Source organism: Gossypium hirsutum, chromosome D02 (genome assembly GCF_007990345.1).
Source record: "Gossypium hirsutum isolate 1008001.06 chromosome D02, Gossypium_hirsutum_v2.1, whole genome shotgun sequence".
NCBI classification, from domain to species: Eukaryota; Viridiplantae; Streptophyta; class Magnoliopsida; order Malvales; family Malvaceae; genus Gossypium; species Gossypium hirsutum.
Genome location: NC_053438.1, coordinates 71,632,256 through 71,657,019, shown reverse-complemented (window position 1 = coordinate 71,657,019; position 24,764 = coordinate 71,632,256). Strand labels below are relative to the sequence as shown.

Genomic DNA, 24,764 nt, shown 5'->3' with positions numbered 1-24,764 from the left:
AAGATATGTGATACTCATTTTAATTGATGATAGAAACAGGAGCTTCCTTTCTTTTTCTGCTTCGTTTGCATGAATCACGTTCAGACTTGTAGTCGTTATAATCTTTATAATTATTCATAGGGAGAATATTTGATGATTAATAATAATATAATATGTTATCATTAAAGAAAACAAAAAATAATAGAGCTACGTTGATTGAGTTTTAGCTCGATTGGTATGCGTATTATTGTCAATACAAGATGACGTAAGTTCGAATGCGCTGAAATATATTATCCTCCTATCAATGCCTAGAACTATCTATAAACCCTCCTCAATTCATAAATAGGAGGATAATACGCTTCAGCGCACTCAAATCTACATCTTCCTACACTGTCAACAATGTTATTATTTATTGATGGTGCATAAAATTTATGTACTCATGATGTATCAAAATTATTTCAATATAAAATTAAAATATTTTATATTTCTTTTATAAATTTTGTGCCATTAATATTTTGTCGGTTATTGTTTTATCGATATAATTCATATTTATTATATGATTTCAAGTTAATTTAATATCATTATCATACTATTAAACCTTTATAAATTTTCATTCAAAACTTAACATACATAAGAGTGTGAAATTTTAAATTATATAGAATTCTTTATATTTATTTAAGTCATGATATTATTATTTTATTTAAAAAAAAACTATTTTATATATTGTTTTAATTATTTCTATAAATGTGTACGTAAAATTTTAATTTTAATTTAACTTTATATATTTAAATAAATAAATATATTAATTTAATTTTATATTAGATAAATATAATTATTTGTTTATGTAATGTGCAAACTTAAAATGATGTTATATCAATATTTGTGTTAGTAATTGGTGAAAATTAAATGAAATCAAAATTTTTGCATAATATTACACATTAGATTAAAGTTAGTGTATAATTAAAAGTTGTTATTAGTGTTACGGGTCACGGATCAAAACTCGTGACGAAAGCATACAAAACTTCCCATTGAGGTAAACTAATTAAATAGGATTTATTTAACCCATTGGAACTGACCCAATTCGTAGAACACATTGAGAAACTTATCTAGTTGAAGCCTTGGTAACCTAGTGGAACGCTACAGGAAAACCGGAGTTACCATTATGAATATTGTAATCATAAGTGATAAAATTGTATAGAGTTTAAATCCTTGAAGACTCTCATATTGTAGATAGACTTTAATCTTAACTGCCGGTGTTTATATAGACATTCTCCATCATTTGTAATCATCTCATTTAAAGTTATTAAATATGTTTGAGAGCATTTACTCAAACACTTGGCGAGCTCTTTTATCTTTAAGTTGCTTACAAACTTTTCAAAAGTTAGGAGCAAATAAATTATCTAAGGCCGCGCGGTTTGTCAAATTAAAATTTTAACATCGTGAAACTAATACTTAATTAATTTAAAAAAGAAAACTTATCTTATAAATTTATGGTGTATTAATTATAATATGATTATGGGTTTAATTTCTATATCTGTACTTACTATATATAAAGATTTTGATTGAGTTATTGCAGTGGAATTTTTGGGCTTTTGACAATAATTTATAGGTTAATGAAAGTTCGTTATCAAGTTGGTATGATGATGGTAAAATTATGAAACGGTTATTGACGATTAATTAATGTTATATTTTTAAACCCTCCAATATTACGATTACTATAAATTTATCTTTCTCGTATATTAGAATTTATTTTCTTTTAGAAACCGTGGCATTTATACAATAATTTATAATATTCTTATATGTTAGTTTTATATATGTACACTATTGTTTATGCTTTCTATTAATGGTAGTCTTTTTTTCTTCATTGTTTTTAAGTTTGAACCTTACATTGTTTTTATCGTGTGCAGACGCGAATCCAAAGTGGTACCTGTTCTTATAGGCCTTGGCTCTTTAGATAAAATGGGGGAATTTTATTTTTAGTCCCTCTAAAAATTTACTAACTCAATTGATGCCTTTTTTAGTTTTTTTTTCTTCTAAATTTACCTTCCAATGTTTTATATTTTTATCTTGACTCCTTAATAATAATTTTATGGCTTCGACTCAGATCTTGCACGGAGTTTCTCTCAGATTTTATTTTAATTTAAGTCGAATCATACGTAAATTATAATTAAAATTTATTTTAATTTAGATTCAATTTTATTTTTATTATCAATATGATTATATTTTTTAATAATTAATTTTAATTATAATTATTTGTAATTGTGGATATAAGTATACTTTTTTTTAAACTATAATCTCAAAAGGGATGAAAAAACCACATGTAAAATGAGAGATAAGGGCACATATTTCAATATCTTTTTATGATATATGCCTAGGTTCGAGTCATGCTAGTCGCGTTTGTTGTATTGGGTTTTGCCTCATTCTCGTAATTCACCAAATTTTTTTTCAAAAATTATCAGTCAACACAAAATATAATTAAATTTGAATTTTTAATATTTGAATAAACATAATTACTTTTTTATATTTAGTAAATGTAAAATTATATATTTTTAAATATACTAATAATCTATTACATAAATTGTAATATATGTGAAAATTTTGACAATTCTTCACAACACGTGAAACACAAGAAGTTTCATCTTACATACTATCTTCATTTTTTTAAAAAGATTCATCTTTCAAACTATCGTCGATTATTTATAAATGAATTTTAAATTAGTTTTAAAAATTTTAAACATTTTAATCGAGGACTTAAAACATCAATAGGTTTTATATTGCTAGATTAAGTGTCAGTTTAAATTAGAGGTGTCTATGGGCCGGGCTGGGCTCAGGAAAAATTTCGACTCGCATCCTAGGCCCGACCTGAAATATGGGCCTAAAATTTTGACCAGGCCCGGCCCGAGAAAAATTTCTAAGCTCGAGCCTGGCCCGGCCCATTTTTTTAATAAACACGAAAAATTTATTTTTAAAAAAATAAAAATATATTTAAAATATATATATTTTAAAATTAAAAAATTAAAAAATATATATTTATTATATTCGAGCCGGACTGGGCCCAGGCCAAAAAAGTGGTGCCCGATGCCCGACCCATTTTCTAAACGAGCCTCATTTTTTACCCAAACCCATATTTCGGGCCTATATTTTTACCCGAACCCTCCCATATATTGGGTGGGCCGGGCGGCCCGGCCCATGGACACCTCTAGTTTAAATGTTAAATGTTAGTTGAATCTTTCAAAATATTTTAAAAACTAAATATTTAAAAATCATTGTCCAAAATTTTAACTTAGGATAGTTTGGATGGGCGGTGCGTTTACCTACAGTTAGTGTAAAAACAACGGTGGTGGTGAGATTAGATACTGTAGCGACACTGTAGCGTGAGACAAAAAGTAGACTAAACGCACCGCACCCAATCGCACATCCAAACCTACCCTTAGTCCGAAAACTTCAAAATATAAAGAACCTTTAAAGTATATTGGATTTTACATGGTGCGTACCTAAAACACAAAATAAAAATTTGTACACAAGTGTACCAATTGCATTAACAATTCATTAAAATCGAGGACTATTTTGTAGCATATTATATTCAAGCTATCTATATAGGTTATAGACATATAAAAAAAATTTGATCCACGGATTTTAAAAATGTTGCACGTTACATTTGAGTTAATATTTAACACTCAAATTAATGATTAAATTGACAGAATGACTTAATTGATATAATTTTAATACTTTAAAATGTTTGATAAAATGTCTAATCAAATGTTCTGATTCCCAAGGATGAGGCTTTTGAGCTTTTTGTCATTATAATCGATGAATTGTATCAAGATAATGTTTTTTTAAGAGATAAAGTACCAAAATATCACTAAATTATTGGTTTTATTCTATTTTAATAGTCAATTATTATTATTTTTTATATAATTACTAATTTTTTTAAAATTAAATATTTAATTTCGATAATTATGGAAATTTTGATTAATTAATTTGTTTTTGTTGTATGCGAATATATTCACGGACATCTTTACAGTATCAATGATTTATTACCATCTTCTAGCAAAATGTCTTTCATTGTCTCTAGAGGAGCAACAAATAATTGTAAACAAGTAAGTCGAGCGGCAACTTTAGCCATGCAATTCGCAACTTCATTATTAGATGTCGGCACATAACGTACTCAAACTTTCCACTCTTAGTGTAGCATTCCATGAATCAACCGTAATTCCACTATTTTACTACTACCATTCAAAAGAGATTCAACCAGCAACTCATTATCAAATTCCAGCTCTATTCATTTAAAACCCTTAACCTAAGCTTTTAACTATTAAAATGGTAGTTTGAATATAATGTGAAAGGTGTTAATCAAAATTTAAACGTGTATATATAAAACAAGAATAATGTAAACATGGCGTGTTAAAAAAAATGCTTTTAAGATTTAATGACATTAATTGTTTTTAATATGATCGACCAAAATTATTTATACGACAAATAAATGTGAAACAAATATTTAATAAAATGGGTTACTATATTATTTGGTATTTAAATTTGGTTTCAGCGATCAAATTGGTATCTAAAATTTTCTTTTTATTCGAATTTAGTACTTGAGTTTGGTTTAATAAGGACAAAAAAGAAGAGGTTCTAGTACTAAATTGAATATTGGGGTCAAATTTAGGTTCGACAAAAGGAAAAACTCAAAGTACTAAGTTGGAAAAAAAAACTCAGGTACCAAATTGAACATTGGAGATAAACTCGAGTACCAAAAAGTATATTAACCAAAACATTTTGTGTACTTTTTTTAGCTAATCTGATAGGCTATAAATCAATGCATTTTTATTGATTTCACGAACTGAAAGCATTAATACTTCGAATTCACAGTCTCAAAGTATCTAAGTGAAAACAAAAGCTATCCATTGAATTTCAAATTACCTAAATCAATGGCTAGCAATAATGGTGGTGGTGAACAGCAGTCGAAGAAAACGGCGGAATTGGGCAAACCCTTAAAAGAAGGAGAAAGAATTCTAGAGCCAAGTCGAAGACCCGATGGTACCCATCGAAAACCCGTTCGGATTCGGGCCGGGTATGTTCCTCAAGAGGAAGTCGCCATTTACCAGTCCAAAGGTGCCCTGGTATGTCACTTGCGTAATTTATGCATTTACGTGCTTATAGTTTTCATGTTTTTAGTGTTTATGGCATTGAATTTGTATTTTTAATGTGTATACTATGCATTTGTTTATGTATGGGGGGTAGATGGATGGATGGTGTAGGATGTATTATCATGTATGGTTCATTGTTTATGTTTGGCGATTGTTAAAACTTGGAATTTTTTTGCTATGGCTTTATGGTTGAGCTTTTAAGGTTAAAGGTAATTTAATTGTTGGTAATGTTTAGATGAATGAGTATTGTTGAGGGAATTTCCGAGAACTCTTCATGGTGTCATTCGTCGGGCAGGGAAAGACGCTCACTTCGCCATAGTAGGTAGCCGTGCGTACAGCCTGATGCCCTGAGGCATTCTTCCTCTGTGAACCTTTCAAGTCCCTTTCAAGCCTCTTTGCGGAAGTTAGAGACAAAGCCCCAGCATGATTTGGGAACAATACCGACATTGTTGGGGGTTTGACTGCCTGCTTGGCAGACTACACTTTGTAGACTTCTCTTAAAGGAGTCGGAACTTCCCTCAACATGTAGAGAATTAGCTTTATAGTATTGTGACTGCCCCATCCCATTCAGCTAAAGTTCAACGTTGTTTGAGGTTATTGTATTCTAAGCTTTATTTTGTAGATATATCTCTCGAAAATGTTTTTTCTTTCATTCTGAAAGGTAAAGAGTAGGAAGAACTGAGGAGTGACATTGATAATTTGTTTTAATCTACGATGCAGTGGAAAAAGGAGATGGCTTCACAAGTAGGGCCTCCAGGTTACGATCCACCTACAGATACAAAACTGAAAACCAAGTCAGCAAAAAGAAACGAACGAAAGAAAGAGAAACGGGTACAGGTACGAAACTCATTGCTGCAATCTTGAATCAGTTTACATTTAATGGTTTATACCGTTGTACCGACATATACAGTCTGCCAACAGGTTCCCCAGTTTTTAGATTTCTTGCAGGCCTTTTGTACTTCATTATCTCTGTTTTTACTATTTATTGGAAGACTTGTTATTTTTGTTGCGGTTCGTATTTTCACTTGCATCATTGCTGCAGCTTCATATTTATTGGAAAGTATATATACTGTATTAACTAGTTGATAGAATAAATTATTCAGCTTCGGTATTGAGCTTAATGTCGGTATCAATGTAGTGAGAGATGAATATAGAGTCTTGTGATTGTTCTAGACGTTTGGCCAACGAGACTATATATATTAATACTTGTGATTTTGTTTACCAATCTACCTATGGCAGGCTGCTCTTGAAAAGGGTAAGAACTCGGAAGCAGTGGCCGATAATGAGATTAAAGGAGACGGTTTAACTGAGGAAGATTTAGATCATGGATCGGAATCTAATGACAGATCTTGCTGTTTCTCAAATCCTGTTTCAACCTCTCCTCTCTCAAACTCAGTGGATGCCTCGGATGCTGTGACACCAGCTCAAGATCTCGATAAAAAAATCCGGGCACTTAAAAAGAAGGTATGGTTCATTACACTGTTGTATTAATATGCAAATAATATTGGTTATAATTTGTCCAGCAGATTTGCATAATCTTTGTTCACATTTGCTAATAATTAATTTCTTGGTGCACAGTCCTCTTGCTTGTTCTATGCTTTGGTTCATATTCCTATAAATCTCGACTTTTTTTTTTTCGTTCTTCCTTCTTCGATTCAGATGCTTTCCTGGAGGAGATTTTAACTAAGATTTTGGCTTTTGTGTATGGTTGCTTGTTTATCTAAACGAGACTTGTTTTCAGCAAATATATATGCTGAGTAGTTTATCTACCTATCTAGCTATTTACAAGTTTCAAATTCGAGTTGTCTAAACATGTTTGAGAACTTTGAGCCACTTAAGCATAGAGTTCGGTAAAAGTATCTTGGAGGCCTTTGTGCTAGGAGTTAAATTTCATTTTGCCCCCTCTTCTCTAAACATGGGCAAATTAGTCCTTATATGTTAGATCAAGGAGCAAATTGGTCTTTTTTGTTAAAAATTTCATCTATTTGTATAGTTAAAAACTGGCATGTATGATGGACTAACAAGACAGTGAGCATGTGATGTGTACCTCATGCTAACGTACAAAGACTAGTTTTTAACAGTAGAAATAGATGAAATTTTTATCAGGAGAACCGGTTTACTCTTTAATCTAACGTATAGGGACTAATTTGACCATTTTTTGAGTAGAGGGGGCAAAATGCAGTCTAGCTCCTAGTATAGGTGCCTGTATGGTACTTTTACCCATAGAGTTCTTTATTTCAGTGGTATCTTCTCCATTCCTCGGACAACAGTGACGGTGGTTTTATCCTTTTCTTGAGCCCGTAAAACATCTGGTGTATATAACTTTTTTTGTGTTACGCTTTTGATTTACGTAAATTGTGGTTTGCATATGTAGATCCGGTTAGTGGAAGCTCAACAGCAGAAAACTCCGCAGCAAGATATGAAGCCGGAACAGTTGGAAAAACTGGCAAAACTAGAAGGTTGGCGTGAGGAGCTAAAGCTTTTGGAGGACAAAAAGGCTGAATTTGCAGCATTGTAAGTTTAGGTTTCCGTCCCCACGAAGAAACTATGTTGTTGATTTATAATTGGAAATTTCGGTTTTTTTGTAAGTTTAGGTTTCCGTCTCCGTAAAGAAACTGTGTCGTTGATCTATAATCGGAGATTTCGTTTTTAAAAGTGACAACGGGAACTTTCATTCATGCATATCACCATGTTTAAGTAGTACTCTTCCTTTCCATTGCACAGCAATCATTAAGCCGTAAAAGTATCATGGAGGTTTTTATACTAAGAGTCAGATTGTATTTTTCTCCCTCTACTAAAAAAGGCAAATTGGTTATGTATCTTAGATCAAAGAGCAAAATGGTCATTCTCTTTAAAATTAATCCATTTCTACTGTCATTAGGTACACGTGGCACATCAGATCACATGTCATTGTTTGGTTATTCCGTAAATTACGTCAGTTTTTAACAGTACAAATAGATGAAATTTTTAACAAAAAAGATTTATTTGCTCTTTGATCTATCATATAGATTGAGTTATCCATTTTTTTAATAGAGGCAAAATATATTTTAACTCCTAATATAAGGGTCTTCATGATATTTTCATCTATCGCCGTAAGTTGCTTGTGATTGCATTACACCCCGAATGTTATTGTGAAAAAGTGCTTATTCAACACATGTTTTCGTTTATTCATTTTCAGTTTGTTTGTGCTCAATTTGTGTTTGTTAAAAATTTAAACATGTGTACGTTTATATGTTTTTTATATATTTTTTAATTAGTATTTTAGTTTTTTTATAGGGTAAAAGTATTATGGAGGTTATTGTACTATGAGTAAGATTGTATTTTGTCCATTTTATTTAAAACACATGCAAATTAGTTTTTATACAGTAGATGGAGAAGAAAATTGGTTCTTTCTGTTAAAAAATCACATATGTTTGTATAATTAAACACTGACAATATATGATGGAATAACCAGACAGTGACATGTGACGTGCCATGTGTATCTCGACTAACGTATAGGGACGAATTTTTAACCAAAAAAATGAATAAAATTTTTAATTGAAGAATTTATTTGCTTTTTGATCTAATGTACAATGACTAATTTGATAATTTTTTGAGTAGGTAAAATAAAATGCAATTCGACACCTTTTATAGGGTTTTCATGATATTTTTACCATTTTTATGGTTGAAATTTATATTTACAACGTGCAAAGATATGCCATATTACATTCTCAATCAGAGACATTAGTTCAAACATTAGAGACAATATTTTTAGAAAGGATAATTATGACCCTTAATACGAAGTAATATGGATTAAACTAAAAAAAAAGTTTTTTATGGGTCATTTTGTTAAGTGTATGTAAATAATAATAATTTATTTAAGATAATAATTTTAAAAACTAATTTTAGAATAAAGAAAAGGCAACCTACAGGACACACACTGCAACATAAAGCCGACCCCTTTACTCAATTGTCATAGGCAGCAATATTTTTTCTTGTGTGAATGTCTTTTAACCACATCAACATTCTGTGAAGTGTGATCTTCATATAATCTAAACGCACGCTCACCAAATACTTAAAGTACCTAACTTAGTCCACCACATATTAAAAAAAAAAGTTGGAGTATGAAATTCACAATCTTTTACCGTATGAAGTAACCACTACTCGACAACTTTTCAAATTGGATTTGACCTAAATCTGGATTTATCAAGTTACTTTTACGCTACTTTTGTTTGTTGGTTAAACAACAGTTTACTGTATTATAAAGGTTGGATCAAATTAATTCATTTATTTTCAAATGAATTAATTTAGCCCTTCTACTATTAAAAATAATAAAATTAAATTAAATTAAAAAAGAATTAACATTTAATGTTTAATAAGGTTAATATTGTTAAAGTTTTTATATATCTTTAAATAAATTCTTTTGTTTATAATAGAACTTTAGTTAAAAAAATTCAATACATTTTTATACACTATATTAAATTTATTAAGATTTGGATTTATTTAATTCTTTTTAATATTATAGAATTATCCATAGAGGGGCTAAATTTGATCAGGTTCATGTAGTCCAGGGACATTCGAAGCACTTTAACCCTCTTTTTCCCTCTCCGATACAATATAGCTTCTCTTTGGCGCTTATCACTCCCTCTCTTTCAATCTCTCGAGTTCGTCGCCAATTCTTCCGATTTCGTTGCTAATAAACAAAACCCTAAATTCCTTTCACTCTCATTTTCATACCCAAATTTTATTTTCCTCTTTCGTTTCAAAATTTTCACTCTAATTTTTCCCTGGTACGTCCGTCGCTTTATCTTTACTTTTTTTTTATCGAATTTTGGAGCTTTTAATTTTCTTCACGAGAAAAGAAAAGAATCTAGGAAACGTCATTTATACTTTTCAAGCTTTGAACAGTTTTTTTTTGAAATTTGATTTTTTCCCTTTTTTTTTAAATGAAAGTATTTTAATCTTTAAATATACTTCCAAGTTCCTTCTTTTTTATTGTCTTCTTTTTTTTTTAATTAAATATTGAATTTGATAATTGTAGATCTTAGATAGATCAAAGTCTACAAGTCCCATGTGGGTAAAATCGTAGGTTCATGTTCTCCTCTGATTAATTTAATCAGTTAATTAACTGTATTATTGCGTAAATGATTTCTAAAGCACGTTATTTTTGGATTCTTTTAACTTTATCTATCTATAATTCTATATAAATAGATCTATTTACTCTGGGTGTTCTGTTAGCAGATGAGAATTCGTATCTTCAACTAACCCGTTTATCTCGATCTAAGATTTCTTCAACTTTTTTTTTCATACAGGTGAGATTCTTTGAAATTTCATGTTTTTGAATTATGAATTGTCTTATCATATTTGGGTTGGCCATTGATTAGTGTTGTTCTTTTATGATGTTCAATGAAGGTTGATCTAATTCACGTTGATAATGGAACATGGATGTCAATTGTGTCAAGGGTTTTCTTCTTTATTGACGTTCTTTGTTGATGATTTAATTAATTTGTTTATTGTTTACTGTTAGAGGATTTTAATTCAGTTCTTCAATGAAAATTATGGGTTTGAATTTCATCAAGGATAAGATACCCGATCGGGTTTTTGATATGCTTATGGTTCATGTCATGAATCTCAAATTTTGGAAATGAGGATTCACTCCCCTCCTAGCCTCTCTTGATTTAGTTCCTTGAAATCTTAGAAATTTGTCTCTAGGAATCAAAGTTCTTACAAACATTTCATTATTAGAAAAAGGGCATATCGATGTAATAAAGGAGAGGATAAGGGTGTAATGTAGCTAGATTTCTCTATAGATTTGGTCATAGATGGCTCATAATGGCATTGTGAGATTAGAATGGAAGTTATTGTTTTATCCTTTTTGAGTCATAAGGTATGAAGTACATAATGTTAAAACCTAAGAAATATTGTTGGTTGTCCGGTGTATTACTAGTTTCTGTGATCAATTTATCTTCCAAATGGTTACGTGCCGAGTGAGACAGCTTTAGATCGACTGTTCTATCAAGTTTGAACATGTGGAAGCCTCCTTTTATGCCAATTCCCCTGTTAGTTTTGGTAAAGATGGTGTTTTTGGGAGACAAAGAAGAGAGAAAACATTAAAGAAATGTGCCTGTCTGCATATGTAGTGTATGAGAGAACTCCGTGCATCCATTGCCTAAATAACCAAAGTATCTCATCGTTCTTTTAAGGGTTACATGCATAAAATTTCGGACCTTGGACTGTTATATTCTAGATTTCAAGTTAGGACATTGCTGGAAGTAAGTTTATAGGAGATAGATATTACCATGAACATGCATGACCTATCATGGATCATGGAAACTATGGTTTATAGGCCTTAAGTCACTATTATTTAGAAAATTTGAATTGCACTGAGTAATTGATCTGTTTTACCAGTATGTTTTTGGCTCAAGATTATTCTACTGTCATGAGATTTTTTGATTGCGAAGTATTGTTCTGAGGTGTAGTTTGCAAATGGCAAAAGGAAGCAAAGGACGACGTAGAACTGCTTTCAGGCAATTCCGGCCAACCCCATACTCATTGTCCTCACGGCGCCAAGGGATCTCTGGGGACTTGTACCACAAAAACTGTTCCAAACCTTTGGATAAGAAAGACTGGGAAGATGTAACATGTTCTGTTTGCATGGAGTGCCCTCACAATGCTGTTCTTCTTCTCTGTTCATCTCATGACAAGGGCTGCCGTCCCTACATGTGTGGAACTAGCTTCCGATATTCAAATTGCCTTGACCAGTACAAGAAGTTCTACACTAAAGTAGTCTCATCCAGTCACGAAGAATCTTTGCATGGTTCCATTGATAATCTGGTTCTAGCGTCAAGTGTTGAGAAGTGTGAAGTGACGGAACTTGCATGTCCACTTTGCAGGGGTCAAGTGAAAGGATGGACTGTGGTGGAACCTGCAAGGGAATATTTAAATGCTAAAAAGAGAAGCTGCATGCAGGATGACTGTACCTTTGTTGGGACTTTTAAGGAACTAAGGAAACACATGAAAGCCAATCATCCGTGTGCCAAGCCACGCGAAGTGGATCCTACTCTTGAACAGAAATGGAGAAGGCTTGAACGAGAGCGTGAAAGAGAGGACGTGATAAGCACAATAAGATCAGCTATGCCAGGGGCAATGGTTTTTGGTGATTACGTGATAGAAGGAAATCATCGTGGTTTAGAGACAGAAGAAGAAGATGGTCCTGACACAGATCCTGCAGATCGTAATGGAAATTTTGAAGTTGGCTTAGATAGTAATGTCGTTAACTTCTTTCTTCTCCTGCATGCATTTGGTCCATCAGGTAATGACCTCAGTAGACGACCAAGGCAACCTACACACACACCCGATGAGGACACTGTTGGCATTCACCACACCTCCCCCGTTGGGGATCTCGGTTCCTCTGGTCAAGATGACGACGAAGATGATGGCGGCGATATTTCTTTGGTTAGCCGCCTTCGCCGGCATGGCAGACTTCTTTTGGGACGTTCAGGCCGAAGACGTAGACGAAGAGAAGGCACCACCGGGGGTCAAATATAGATCGAAGTTATACCCATAGTGGGGGAAAACAGGAAAAAAAGGTAACACATCTTCATAGTGTTGGGCAAAAATTAGGTAAAGAAAAACACATAAAAAAGAATTGACCTTGAATTTGCAGCAATTTACTTCTAATTCATTTTAGGGGGAACAAAGATACGTTTTCAATTTGTTGTTGTGTAATCATTTGGGTGTGTTCATAATTCCTTTTCCCTTCTGTTAGTTGCCAAAAAAAAAAAAGTAATTTGTTCAGTTAACTTGTGTTAATCATCTATCATGTGTATATATTGACTTTGTATTCTTAAAAATAAAACCTCAAGCCTTTTCATAGGATGAGGATATGCAGGGAAGACTATGCACAGATTGAAAAGTCTTCATGCAAGTGAAACATTATTTGTATTTTTGGGGCCAAGAAAATTTGTGCTTAATTGATTCAAACATACTGTTTGATTGTTTATTTTTCTTCTTTTTTTCTCTTTATGATTCAGCTTTTAAATTTTTAAAGATTCAATTTGAGTATTCAAGGTATTGGTATAGTGCAATTAAGTTTTTTTTAAACATATTTGTATATACGTGTAAACTTACTGTATGAATTATTGTATTTTATTAGCATTATTCATTTGGTATGTTTGCAATTTAACTCATATAATCTAAGTACAACTACAGATCTTAAATCCATGGAATCGAATTGTTACAACATAGTGGAGTATAAAGATGTTTGAACAAGTAGAATCAAATTATTATAGCACAAATGGGTTAAGTGTATGTTTGGATGTGTGGCATAGTGTTTTTAGCTTATTTTTTATCTCACGCTATTGTATTATTATAGTATCTAATTTCACCATTACAGTTGTTTTTACACTAATTGTAGATAAACATATTGTCCATTCAAACCCACACTAAGAATTTAAAAATTTAGACAAATTATTATAATATTAACGGATTAAGAATTAAAAAAATCTAAACAAAATTAACTAACTCGGACTAAAACCTACACATTTATAGTATAAATGGATTAAGGACTAAAAGAGTGACTAACTCGAACTAAAATCCACATTTGGCACCAGCACATTGTGAGACATTGAAATCTGCACATAAAATTACACGATGAGTTTTAAGAAGTTGATACTTTAGGATTCAATTAGAATAATTTTAGTTTAAAGTTTAATTTAAAATTTGGGTGGTAGTTTAAGGACTTAAAATGAAATTAACCCATAGAAATAATAAAGAAAATGTATTATTTTAAGAAAATGAAATCCAGCGACGCCGTCTAGCTTCTTTGGCCCCACTACCAACTTGTATTTTTCAGTTCGAATGAAAGTACAAAAAAGCTCCAAAAACAGCATTTGAGCGGCAAAATTAAAACTAAAAGCTGAAAAGCGAGTGTCCCCACAAACACAAAAACAGATCTAATAAACCAAAGGAAACTCAAAAAATCAAACAACCGCGCGCGCCTTGACGGAGAAAAAAAAAGATGAGAGCCACCGCACGCGGCCGTCCCACCGAGTCCTTCCATCCTCCGGTAGCGCAACAGTCACGTGATTCCGATGCCAGTTTTGCCAGCAGTCGGCCCTCTTCCGTCGCTATTGGCCGCGCCGTATCCGCCGTTGAACCCTACGCCGAACGCGCTTTCCAAGTGGCGACCATCCGTTCTATTAACGCTTTCTTCTCCACTCATTCAATTCCACCTATCTCCACCAAACCTTCTCAAGCACCGTCCGCTAAAGAGCTCTTGAATATCCTTACCTCCCTCCTTTCTCTTCTTGGTTTCCCTTGCTCCAAAGTCGAGGACGAACTAGGTTTTCTTTTGAAATCTCTAAATTGCCCTTTCAAGTTCAATAAATCTACGCTCCGTGCCCCTAATACCCATCACAATTGGCCGAATTGGCTTGGTATCGTTCACTGGCTGGTTCAACTTGCGATCTACAATGAACATTTATGTCAGAACTCCATATCTTCTTTTGCTCAAAACAATAGCATGACTGAGTATGCATTGGAGTGTTACAAACGATTTATATGTGGAGAGGATGATTTAGTTGAGGTTTTAGATAAGGAGTTCGTGCAGAAGCTTGAGAAAGAGAGGGAAAATGTGGTGGAGAATTGCAGGGCTTTGGAGAAGAGTGTTGGAGAACTGGAAGCTAAAGCGGAAGGATTAAAGACTGGGCCAACGGAGAAGGAAATGTTGGAGAAGGAAAAGAATGTGTTGGAAGAAGATGTCAAGAAGTTTCATGCAATGATCGCGGAGTTTACGGGAAGGGTTGCAGCTATGGAGAAGGTGTTGGAGGAAAAACAGAAGGAATTGAACGTTAAGGAAGAGGAGAGGAATCGAATTTGTGAGGAGAATGAGGAGCTTAAGAAGAGAGTGGAGTTGCAAACCTTTAATGCTAGAGATGTGGAGAGGATGAGAAGGGAGATGCAAGCTGTGGAGAAGGACATTGTGGAGGCAGAAATGGCAAGAAATTCATGGGAGGATAAGTCTTGGGATCTTGATTCTGCTATAGGGCAGAAGTTTAAGGAGCTTACCGCGCTTGCAATGGAGTGCAACCAGGCAATTAGGAGGTTCCTTGAGCTTTTAGTTTGCTTATCTTTATCCTCTATTACATTTATTTTTCCAATGATACATATATTTTGATCATATTGATTATGCATTCAATTTTGAAATTGATTTCCTACTACTAATAAGTTTAAACTGCGGATTAGTGAATCCCTCCTTATAGTAGAAAGTGGAATTTAGTTGCATGGGCTTTTTGCTGCAGCTGAAAATTAAGGTATAAGTCCCTGGTGGAAATTGGAATTAATCATTGCTGTTGGTTAAATGATGCTCTATTTTAAACAAATTGTTGCATTCATTTTTTTGAGATTTGACTACCTTAGCCCTTAGGTGATGATTGAATTGTTTACCCAAAATTATGTTGAGTAGTACTATCTTTTCCTTGGTTCCAGTCTATTGCGAAATTTGTTGTTGAAGTTGTAAGAAAACAATGCACAAACAAGATCATGGTCTCTGGCTCTGTTCTGTGAAGTTTGTGCTAAGATTCTCAACTTGTATTTGCAGTATTGTTCATTGTTTTGGTGTGCTTGAATTTGTTACTTTGAGTAAGTTCTAAACTTGTGTAGTTCTTTTACCTTTGGTAACAATTAATGGTGATGCTCTCATTTTTCTTATTTTGCGCGTGTGTGTGGTGGTTTTAGGTTAAAGCTTGGTAATGATTTCCAGTACGATCTTAATGCTAAAGGTTCAACACCTGCTGAGGTGATGGGGATTGACTACAAAGCAACACTTAAGCCTGAGCTCGAAAGCTATGCTGACAAAATAAGGGAGAGTTCTAAGAAAAAGTTTGAAGACATGATTGTCCTTCAGCAACAATCAAAAGAAATGGCTTCTAAGATTGAAGACAAGAAAAATTGTATTGCTGAACTTCAATCCTGTATTGATGAGGTAAGTAGTTTTAAATCTGGTCTGACACTACGATAGCATTATAGCACTATACTGATGTTGTTTTCTTCTACTTCTTTTTGGTGCATGTCATGATCAGCATGTATGTATCTGTCAGGATTTTGAACTTTGCATCAAGTTTTCTTTCTTGCTCAAAAGGCCTTTGTTCAGTCTTGCCTTTATGAATGAAATTCTATAAACCATAGTTTTTGGGGCATGTAAAATAGTATGTTAAGTAGCTGGTCATGAGGAACAAGATAGTTCCTGAAATTTGATGTTCAAAAGCTGAGACTTCATGCTTACTGCTGTGCTTGATGGCTCAGTTCCTCACTCTTTTATTGTATTGAATCCCTGAAATTCACTTCAATTATCACTGACAGATAGGTCCTTTCATTGTCATTAGTGCAATAATTATATGGAGGCATTTTCAGGTTCCAACTTTGTTTGAGTGATGATCTAGATCTTTGTTTTGCTACTTTGAGGAATCTAAGTATAGGCTGTTAAGATACTTCCTGTATTAGTTTTCACATCCTATAACCAGTTTTTGTTTAATTGGGCTAAGCATGTTCAGTTCCGTGTGGAAAATGTGATGTCAATGAAAAAAAACACACCAGTGTTTTTCTTTTAAGTTCTTGTTGCATCCCTCAAAAGGCAACCAACCATTGAATATCTTGGATCTAAGAACTTCTCAATGTTGAAACAGAACTGGCAGGGTTACTCTTTTCCATCTTGACCTCGTTTTGTTCTTCCCTTAATTCTCATTCCTGGAGATATTTCTTAAAATTTTACCCCTTTATCACTAATATCTGTATACGAATATTTGATCAGTGCTAATGTCTGAAAATGTATATTAATTTTGCCAGTGATGCTCAAACTTGCAGTTTATGAAGGGCTAGTTTTTGACATTAACCTTCTATATTAATCATTCTTGTTAGGTTGAAGCCCAAATAAATTTGTTCAAGAAGGAAATACAGGAATGTGATCATAGATCTACTGCAGAAGCCAAGAAAATGGTTGAGGACGTCCAGTTTGAGACGCATAAGTTAGACATCACGGAAAGAGAAGCAGCAGAGATTCTAAAGGTAGGCCTTTTATTGGTCTTTTGCTTACAATGGTTGAAAACATAAATAGATAAATAATGTGGTCATGCTTACGAGTTATGGCCATTACTGTATTAGCAAAAGCAGCTTTTATCATTTTAAGATGAATGCTCATCGCCCTCCACAATTTATTGTGTAAGAAATTTCAATGCAGTACTTCAAATAAGGGTATGACCGTACGACTGCCCTGTATGATGCCTAAACAAAATTCTCTTTTTTCTTAATATAGGCTTCGCAACTGAGGTTGCAAGAAGCAATCCAACAAAGCGAAGAGGAAATTCAGATACACGCACGTCAACTCTTTATGGTCGTTGATTCGGTGTCAAAATATAAAGAACACGTTGAATGCAAAATTTCAGAGATGAGGGTTAGTCTCTCGGAAACCGCTGCCGCCATATCAGATGCTTACAAGGGTTCATTGCCAGCACAGCTCCCTGGTAGTGCCAATGCAAATTAGCAGCAGTATTAAGCTGAAAATATGTGAATCTATTATTAAGGTTAGTCTTTTATTTTCTTTGCTCAAACACTTTGTTTACTTAAATTGCCATGCCATCTTCATCCTTTTATGTAAATGTTTGGTTTTTGTCTAGTACTTTATCTGTAATCCTTTGTTCATATGGGGTCAGATTTGATTTGATTCAACTGAAGTCTTTTTCTGGTGTAGAATTTTTCATAGTCAATATGCAGTGAATTTGGTTTAGATAAAAAAAATGTTAGGGTTAATTGCACTAGATTGTCCTAACCTATGGTTTAGATTTTAAACTAGACTTTTGAATTGAAAAGCATTTTGATTGAATTTTCGAAAATACCAATATTTTATCTATGTAGAGTATATTTAATTTAAATACATTTGTATTTATTGTACAAATAAATTCAAATGGTTCATGGATGGGTATACATGTTTAAAATTTAATATATTAGTTATTAAATATGGTCAACATTAGATTTGAGCTAGTATATAATCCATAAACTAATTGTTAAGTTAAGAGAAGGACCTGATTGAGATAATATTTATAATTAAAATATTTTAAAGTTTAAGACCACTTTAAAAACTATGTCATAGTTTGAGAACGTCATGTAAAATTAACACTTAATCTTATTACCATCCTAAGATCATTCAATAAACTAATGTTGAGTCAACACTTAAATTGGAATTTTTTGGAATTTTTTATGGGTGAATGAATCATTCAGGGCTTAGATTTAGCAATTATTTTTATGTTGGGGTTTAATTTTTTTTTGCCTAAGTTAGTCTCTAAATTTGGCAATTGTTCCCATTTTGAGGTTAAATATTTTTCTTATCTAAGTTAGTTCTTAAACTTGGTAATTGTTCTTGAATCGGGGTCTAAATTTCTTTTGAGTCCAAGTTATTATGCCATATAAGGGCATGGGTTCGAACCCTTCCAAGATCAAAATTTCACATTTCCTTCGTTGGTGAGGTGCTCCTACTCCGTAAAATCATCGAGGGCTTTCCGTAGAGTTGAAAGACAAAACTTGGGGATAAACTCGAGCATAGACACTCCAAGAAGTGGGTACAATATCTCCGCCATTGAGGGGTTCGCCTAGTGGTGTCATTTTTACCCACTAATGCCATTTAAAGGTATATGTTCGAACCTTGTCAAGGTTAGATGCTCACATTTCCTTGGTGAGTGAAACTCTCTATTGAGTAAAAACATTCCGGACACAATACCTCCATCGTTGGGAGATTTATTGACTCCTTGAACAACACTTCGAAGACTTTTTTCTGAATGAGTTTGACTTCCTCTCAACAGTTATTTAAAAAAAAAAAGTTTTTACTTAGTAAAGATGAATTTTGAGGAAACTACCCGCAAGTATGTCTTGATCCAAAGGCTACCCATATTTTATTTTTGGTTTGCAAAGTAGTCTGACATGGCGGGCTAGTTTGTATATATTTAGTTGCATCATTAATATTTGATAGATGGCCTAATTGGTTTTGTTCATCTAAATAATCCCCCTAAGTTTGATGCTAGTTATAAAGTGATTTAACAAAAACTAATATGAGCAGATTATATTGTTAAATGAGCACTTGTGGACGGAGAGCGTAGGCATAAAATTGCATCCCTTGAAGAATGTTAAACGATTTAAGATCAATAGAATTTTTTTATATTTATGTAAAAGTAAGCAAAATTATAACCTCAATAGTATAGGGATGTAATTGAAACGTTTTAAACTTTAAGGTATTTTGGTGCAATTAACTATTAAATAATTTAAAATGTATAATAGTTTTTTAGTCATTAATTATGCCTATTAATTTAATGTCTTCTTTTATACTTTGTTATGTAGTTTTAAGTGTGGTCCACTAGTCCAAAAGCACCCACAAAAGACAGCCCATTTACATTTAAGAACCCATCAATGATTACTAATATAATTCATTTATTTATATTTATAAATGAATGAAGAAGATTTAGTTCTAAATAATTATTGAGTTAGCTTTTTTTTTAATTTTAATGAAAAAAAAAGAAAAAGAAGCAATAGACCCCTAAACCAGCAAACTTTATGGAAGTTCCAATATATTACTAAAAATTGAGTTGGTTCCAAAAAGTAACTGTGATTAAAAATTAGACAAAGATGTTTATAATTAAAGACATTTCTTTTCTTATATTTTTGGGTTTATGATAGTTATTTAATTGGATTTGGACTGTTATTTTTTTATTCATGGATATATAGCCTTTGACTTTGACATTGAAATTGACATGCATTACATTATATGCTTAGTCCACATGGGAAAGAAACACTTGTGTTTTGTGTTTCTATAAAATTGTGTTAGTATGCTGGTTTTGATTATTTATGTTTTTATATATATATATTTTTATGTTTATTTTACTGTTTGTAATCGGGTTCATAGTTGTCCCTCTCAATAATATTATTTTTAAAGTTTGAACATGAGTTTTCTTGTTGGGAGTGTAATGTACCTTATCATTACACTCAACCATTTATTAGTGATTTTATTATTTATGTTTAAGTTTAAACTAATTCCTTCTAGTAATAAATTTTTATTTACTTGTAATAAAAATAACTTTAACATAAAAAGTTATTATTTTGATCCTCCTTCTCTTTAAAAACTATTTTTTTTGTTGATACATTAAAAAAAAAGTTATCATCAGCCTCAAATCTTTTATTATGTTCATTTAAAGAGAATATTAGGTGCTTAATAGAATATGAATTTTTTATTAAAATAAAAACATGTTTATTTTTTGAAAGCTTCGACTTAAAAAATTATTATTTAATTCCCTTTCTTTAAGTTCAGTACTTTAAATTTTTTTTATTTTACTTTCAACATTTAAATAAATAAATAATTAAATTCTATTTATTTAAATTTAATCAAACCTTAAATTTTTAAGAATCTGTATTAATATTATATCAATTGAACGAATACTCAATCACTTTTTTACATTTTAGTTCAAATCTAACTAAACTTTATTTACCATAATAAAAACAAATTTAAAGATTAAATGTTGTTTGTTAAAAAAATACATTAAAACATTGAAATTTGATTCATTTCACATCCATAGTATAAAAAAATATTTTATAATTAAATTAATATATGATAAATTTTATGCATCATTGATAAATAATAAGATAACACATCATTAATATAAAATAATAAATAATAAAAATAAATATTTCATTTTTAACTTTTTATTGGATTTAGGGTTTTTGGTGTATTATTTAATTTTCTTTTTAATAATTTACATTCTCTCGGTCTCTCTCATAGCAAGCAAAGTCACCAAAAAAAAACGAAACGAAAAAGAAAAAAGGCCACCGAATTTTCTTCTTCTCCCTGTCTCTCTCTCCCTCACAGTCTCCTTCATAATTAAGAAACCACTGTAGCTGAGCTATTGTAAGAGATACTGAGTGAATCGGTGAGTCAGCCAGTGAGCAAACGAGCGAGCGAGTGAGTGAGTGAGTGAGGGAGGGAGGGAGGGAGGGAGGGAAGGAAGGAAGAAAAAAAATGCCACCTACAAACATGAATCCAAACCATAATCAATCCCAAGCCACAGAAACGCGTTCATCCACCGCTAACGGTGACCACCACCACCACCCCAACGGCCACTCCATCACCGCTCAACCACTCCAGCGCCACCATACTTACTACCCTCGTTCTTCCTCTTCCTCCGCCTCGTTTAAAGGCTGTTGTTGTTGCCTTTTCCTCCTTTTTTCCTTCTTAGCACTTCTTGTACTAGCCATCGTCCTCATCATTGTCCTCGCCGTTAAACCCAAAAAACCCCAATTCGATCTCCAACAAGTAGCGGTTCAATACATGGGCATTTCAACATCTACTCCATCTTCTTTCGACGGTACCGCAACCACCGTCGCTACCACCCCAACCACCGCTTCTTTATCTTTAACCATCCGTATGCTTTTCACAGCGGTAAATCCTAACAAAGTGGGGATCAAATACGGCGAATCTAGATTCACCGTTATGTACCGTGGGATCCCTTTGGGTAAAGCTTCGGTTCCTGGGTTTTATCAAGAAGCTCATAGTACTCGTAACGTGGAAGCAACCATCGCCGTTGATCGAGCTAACTTAATGCAAGCTGACGCCGCCGATTTAATCAGAGACGCCTCCATTTATGACCGTGTTCAGCTCCGAGTTCTCGGTGACGTCGGCGCCAAGATCCGTGTATTAGACTTCGATTCTCCTGGCGTCCAGGTCACCTCATTCTCTTCCATTATTATTCTCCTTTGCTTTCAAATTATAAGCTTACGTTATTGATTATGTTAAACCCAGTTTTCTTTTCATACTTAAAAACCCGCCGTCAAAGGTGGCGCGTAGTCCGTCTGTTGGCCGTAGCTTCCACCATTGCTTTCAAATTATAAGCTTATGTTATTAACCATGTTAAACCCAGTTTTCTTTTCTAAAACCCGCCGTAAAAGGTGGCGCGTAGTCGGTGGCTGCTTTTAGCCACCGCCATCCCCACCACTTACTGTCCCATTCAACTTTTTTTGGGCTTTGTTTGTTTCTTACTAACATGCACCATTCTTTCTTGGATACTTTTGTTTTTGTCCATTTTTTTACTTTTATTTTACCTATCCAATAATAATTCTCTGAATTATCTCCATTGTTTTTTGGGATAAAAAATGTCATTTAGTAGTTTCATTGTCATAGAGGAATGTACTTAGTTTTTGCTGCAATTTTTACAGTAGTATTTGACTATTTGTTGTCTGAACGCAGAAAAATAAGGCACACATATTAAAAGAAGATTAAAGCTATGTTTAACTTTTTAATTAACGCTAATAATAATTAGCTTGCTTCCCACGCGCTTTACCTACACACACACACCAATGGCATATGGCTATCGTGCTCCTAGCCTCTCTCTTTTTTTCGTTTTTTTTTTCCTCCATGCAATAATACTTTGAAAAATAAACATTACACTACATTATTTTAGGATATTTTTTTGGGTAATTGTAAGAGCATGAATATAAATAAGGTTAAATTATGATGTAGATTTCTTGTAATTTTTATAAATTTGAAATTTAATTTTTATATGTTTAATTTTAAGAATTTAATATTTTATTTTTTAGATTTCAAAATTTAAGTCCGATTGTTAACATAATTTTTTTTATTAAATTGGTTGATGTGCTATTTTGAAATAAAAAAATACTCACTTGATAATATTATAATTAAAAGAATAATATAATGAACCCGAATTTATGAAATAACTTTAACAGTGTTAATAATTAGAATTAAAATTTAAAAATTTTAAAATAACGGACTAAATTCTAAATTTATCAAGAGTATATAAATTTATGATATATTTTAACCTATAAATAAATAAATTGGGTTATAATAGTATGTCAGTTTTAATTATTTATGGGGTAGAAATGAAAAATGTTTTTGTTTTGTTTGTGGTTTTTCTCACCATGTGATTTTTCGTAAATGGTGGGCTATCACTTGGTCCCATTTTACTTCCTATCTCTCTAAAATGTGGGATCCACCTCCCATGAAATTTTCTTCTTCTTGTGTGATCCACAAGGTTTTTAACCTCAACCCTCTTTCAAAATTTACTTGTACTGGAAAATTCCTTCGTCCTATTATATCTGTGGTGCTTGAAATTAAGTTGTATATTCTATACGGGCAATTTTTAGTTTTTGTTTAAAATTATTTCATATGAGAGAAGATTAAGGATTTTCTTCTCCTTCGAAATAAGTGTTTTCTGTCGAAAATTGGCGGGTTTGTTTATAAGTTCAGCATTGTCCTTGGTTGAGAGTTTATCTTCTAACATCGTCGAATGCTCGAATTCTTGAGGACAAAGTGGGAGTCCTTTGTTAGGTGTATAGTCATGAGTGTTGTATATAGTTGAACTTAAACTTGTATCCTATAGCATAGCTATAAAGAGTGAACAAAGTAATACTCTCACCCAAAGGTGTCCTATATGCTATAAGGCATAGGTTTAATAGTTTATCTTACTACACATTCCACGAGATGCTCCCACTTTGTCTTTAGGCATTTAAATTTTCAACTCTAAATGGACGATATTAACAATATTCATATTCAAATACGTGTACCATTTTTTTTTAAAATGTGTCAGTAGATATGGGTAACACAAGTCTCCATTGCCCATGTTTAAGGCTTTAATATTTCTTTTAAGAAAATGGGGTTAAAAGTAAAGTATTATGGAGCTTCTTGTTAACATCTCACACGTCATTTCTTAGTCATGAAGCAGCCTTAACAATGTAATAAAAATAGGTTTAAAACCACATATATATTATAGGGACCCATTTTCATTGACCTTAATCCTCACTTTCATTATCATCATGTGATCTCTCCACATGCTTTGAAAACTTAAAACGATTCCCTTATCAGTGACGTGTAGAAACATGACAATTTTGACATTCAATCATTTACATGATCATATTGTGATTTTTCATTTTGCTTTAATTATTATTGTTCTTTATCTTGGAATTAACAAAGTGGAGGATTGTATTGGGTTTTGGCAGGTATCAGTGGATTGTGCAATAGTGATTAGTCCAAGGAAGCAATCACTTACATACAAGCAATGTGGATTTGAAGGATTGAATGTTTAAAAGGAAAAAAGAAAAAAAAAACTCCTAACTTCTTATAATTCATATCGGTTTTTTTTTTTACATGTATGTAATTCTCTTTTCATTGTTCAATGTTCTCTATCCACAAATGGATTGAGAAAAGAATTGAAAAAGAAAAAAAAAGGGGGGTGGTGGGAAGGCTAGAATTCAGGACAACATTGCACGTGGTTTTGAGTATTACAAAGGAAAAAAAGGTAAAGCTTAGGCAAAGATGATGATGATGAGAAGATTCTAAATGGGAATTTCAATTTTTTGTTGCTACCCTTTAGCCCATCCCCTGTTCCCAACCTAACATTTTGCTGATTTTTGTATTGGTTTCTTCGGTTTGAAGGAAGGGAAAAAAAGGAAGTTCTAATTGCCATTGTAAAGTTGCATGTGCATCTCTGTTCTTAATCTTAAATCCAAGTGGCAAGTTTCTTTCTCTCATCCTATTTCTCTTTGTCCAGTGGTGTATATGCCATGCTATTAAATGCTGTCTAATTATAATTATAATTTTAATCTTAATCTTAATTTTAA

The 24,764-nt window shown here is 32.6% G+C and overlaps 4 protein-coding genes across 7 annotated transcripts; all 4 read left to right on the top strand.

Annotated features, from left to right (window-relative positions):
- The first annotated feature begins 4,760 nt into the window (after positions 1 to 4,760).
- LOC121214868 (partner of Y14 and mago) lies at positions 4,761 to 7,805 on the top strand. Its single transcript, XM_041089297.1, has 4 exons — positions 4,761 to 5,096; positions 5,844 to 5,960; positions 6,363 to 6,587; positions 7,498 to 7,805. The coding sequence occupies exons 1-4, from the start codon at positions 4,905 to 4,907 to the stop codon at positions 7,639 to 7,641; spliced, it is 678 nt and encodes a 225-aa protein (XP_040945231.1). The 5' UTR covers positions 4,761 to 4,904; the 3' UTR covers positions 7,642 to 7,805.
- Positions 7,806 to 9,656: 1,851 nt separating this feature from the next.
- On the top strand, positions 9,657 to 13,104 carry LOC107908600 (uncharacterized). 4 transcript variants are annotated; one of them, XM_016835815.2, is made up of 4 exons: positions 9,657 to 9,892; positions 10,144 to 10,187; positions 10,344 to 10,414; positions 11,582 to 13,104. In XM_016835815.2, the coding sequence occupies exon 4, from the start codon at positions 11,589 to 11,591 to the stop codon at positions 12,648 to 12,650; it is 1,062 nt and encodes a 353-aa protein (XP_016691304.1). In that variant the 5' UTR covers positions 9,657 to 9,892; positions 10,144 to 10,187; positions 10,344 to 10,414; positions 11,582 to 11,588; the 3' UTR covers positions 12,651 to 13,104. The 4 variants fall into 4 exon arrangements, with proteins under 4 accessions (XP_016691304.1, XP_040945229.1, XP_016691305.1 ...); XM_041089295.1 differs by having other exon boundaries at positions 10,144 to 10,414; XM_016835814.2 differs by lacking the exon at positions 10,144 to 10,187 and having other exon boundaries at positions 9,658 to 9,892.
- A 762-nt stretch (positions 13,105 to 13,866) lies between these two features.
- Positions 13,867 to 17,825, top strand: LOC107908601 (kinetochore protein NDC80 homolog). The gene is made up of 4 exons (XM_016835817.2): positions 13,867 to 15,206; positions 15,840 to 16,086; positions 17,019 to 17,165; positions 17,413 to 17,825. The coding sequence occupies exons 1-4, from the start codon at positions 14,122 to 14,124 to the stop codon at positions 17,638 to 17,640; spliced, it is 1,707 nt and encodes a 568-aa protein (XP_016691306.1). The 5' UTR covers positions 13,867 to 14,121; the 3' UTR covers positions 17,641 to 17,825.
- A 3,048-nt stretch (positions 17,826 to 20,873) lies between these two features.
- Positions 20,874 to 24,674, top strand: LOC121214867 (uncharacterized). Its single transcript, XM_041089296.1, has 2 exons — positions 20,874 to 21,855; positions 24,144 to 24,674. Exons 1-2 carry the CDS (start codon positions 21,154 to 21,156, stop codon positions 24,228 to 24,230), a joined length of 789 nt encoding a protein of 262 aa, XP_040945230.1. The 5' UTR covers positions 20,874 to 21,153; the 3' UTR covers positions 24,231 to 24,674.
- Positions 24,675 to 24,764: the final 90 nt, after the last annotated feature.

Excerpts from the sequence above, each read along its gene's own strand:
- LOC121214868 (XM_041089297.1), top strand. The coding sequence starts at position 4,905 with ATGGCTAGCAATAATGGTGGTGGTGAACAGCAGTCGAAGAAAACGGCG. Across the intron at positions 5,097-5,843 it reads ACCAGTCCAAAGGTGCCCTG|TGGAAAAAGGAGATGGCTTC; the intron begins GTATGTCACTTG and ends TCTACGATGCAG. Across the intron at positions 5,961-6,362 it reads AGAAAGAGAAACGGGTACAG|GCTGCTCTTGAAAAGGGTAA; the intron begins GTACGAAACTCA and ends TACCTATGGCAG.
- LOC107908600 (XM_016835816.2), top strand. The coding sequence starts at position 11,589 with ATGGCAAAAGGAAGCAAAGGACGACGTAGAACTGCTTTCAGGCAATTC.
- LOC107908601 (XM_016835817.2), top strand. The coding sequence starts at position 14,122 with ATGAGAGCCACCGCACGCGGCCGTCCCACCGAGTCCTTCCATCCTCCG. Across the intron at positions 15,207-15,839 it reads TGCAACCAGGCAATTAGGAG|GTTAAAGCTTGGTAATGATT; the intron begins GTTCCTTGAGCT and ends TGGTGGTTTTAG. Across the intron at positions 17,166-17,412 it reads AAGCAGCAGAGATTCTAAAG|GCTTCGCAACTGAGGTTGCA; the intron begins GTAGGCCTTTTA and ends TTCTTAATATAG.
- LOC121214867 (XM_041089296.1), top strand. The coding sequence starts at position 21,154 with ATGCCACCTACAAACATGAATCCAAACCATAATCAATCCCAAGCCACA. Across the intron at positions 21,856-24,143 it reads TCGATTCTCCTGGCGTCCAG|GTATCAGTGGATTGTGCAAT; the intron begins GTCACCTCATTC and ends GGGTTTTGGCAG.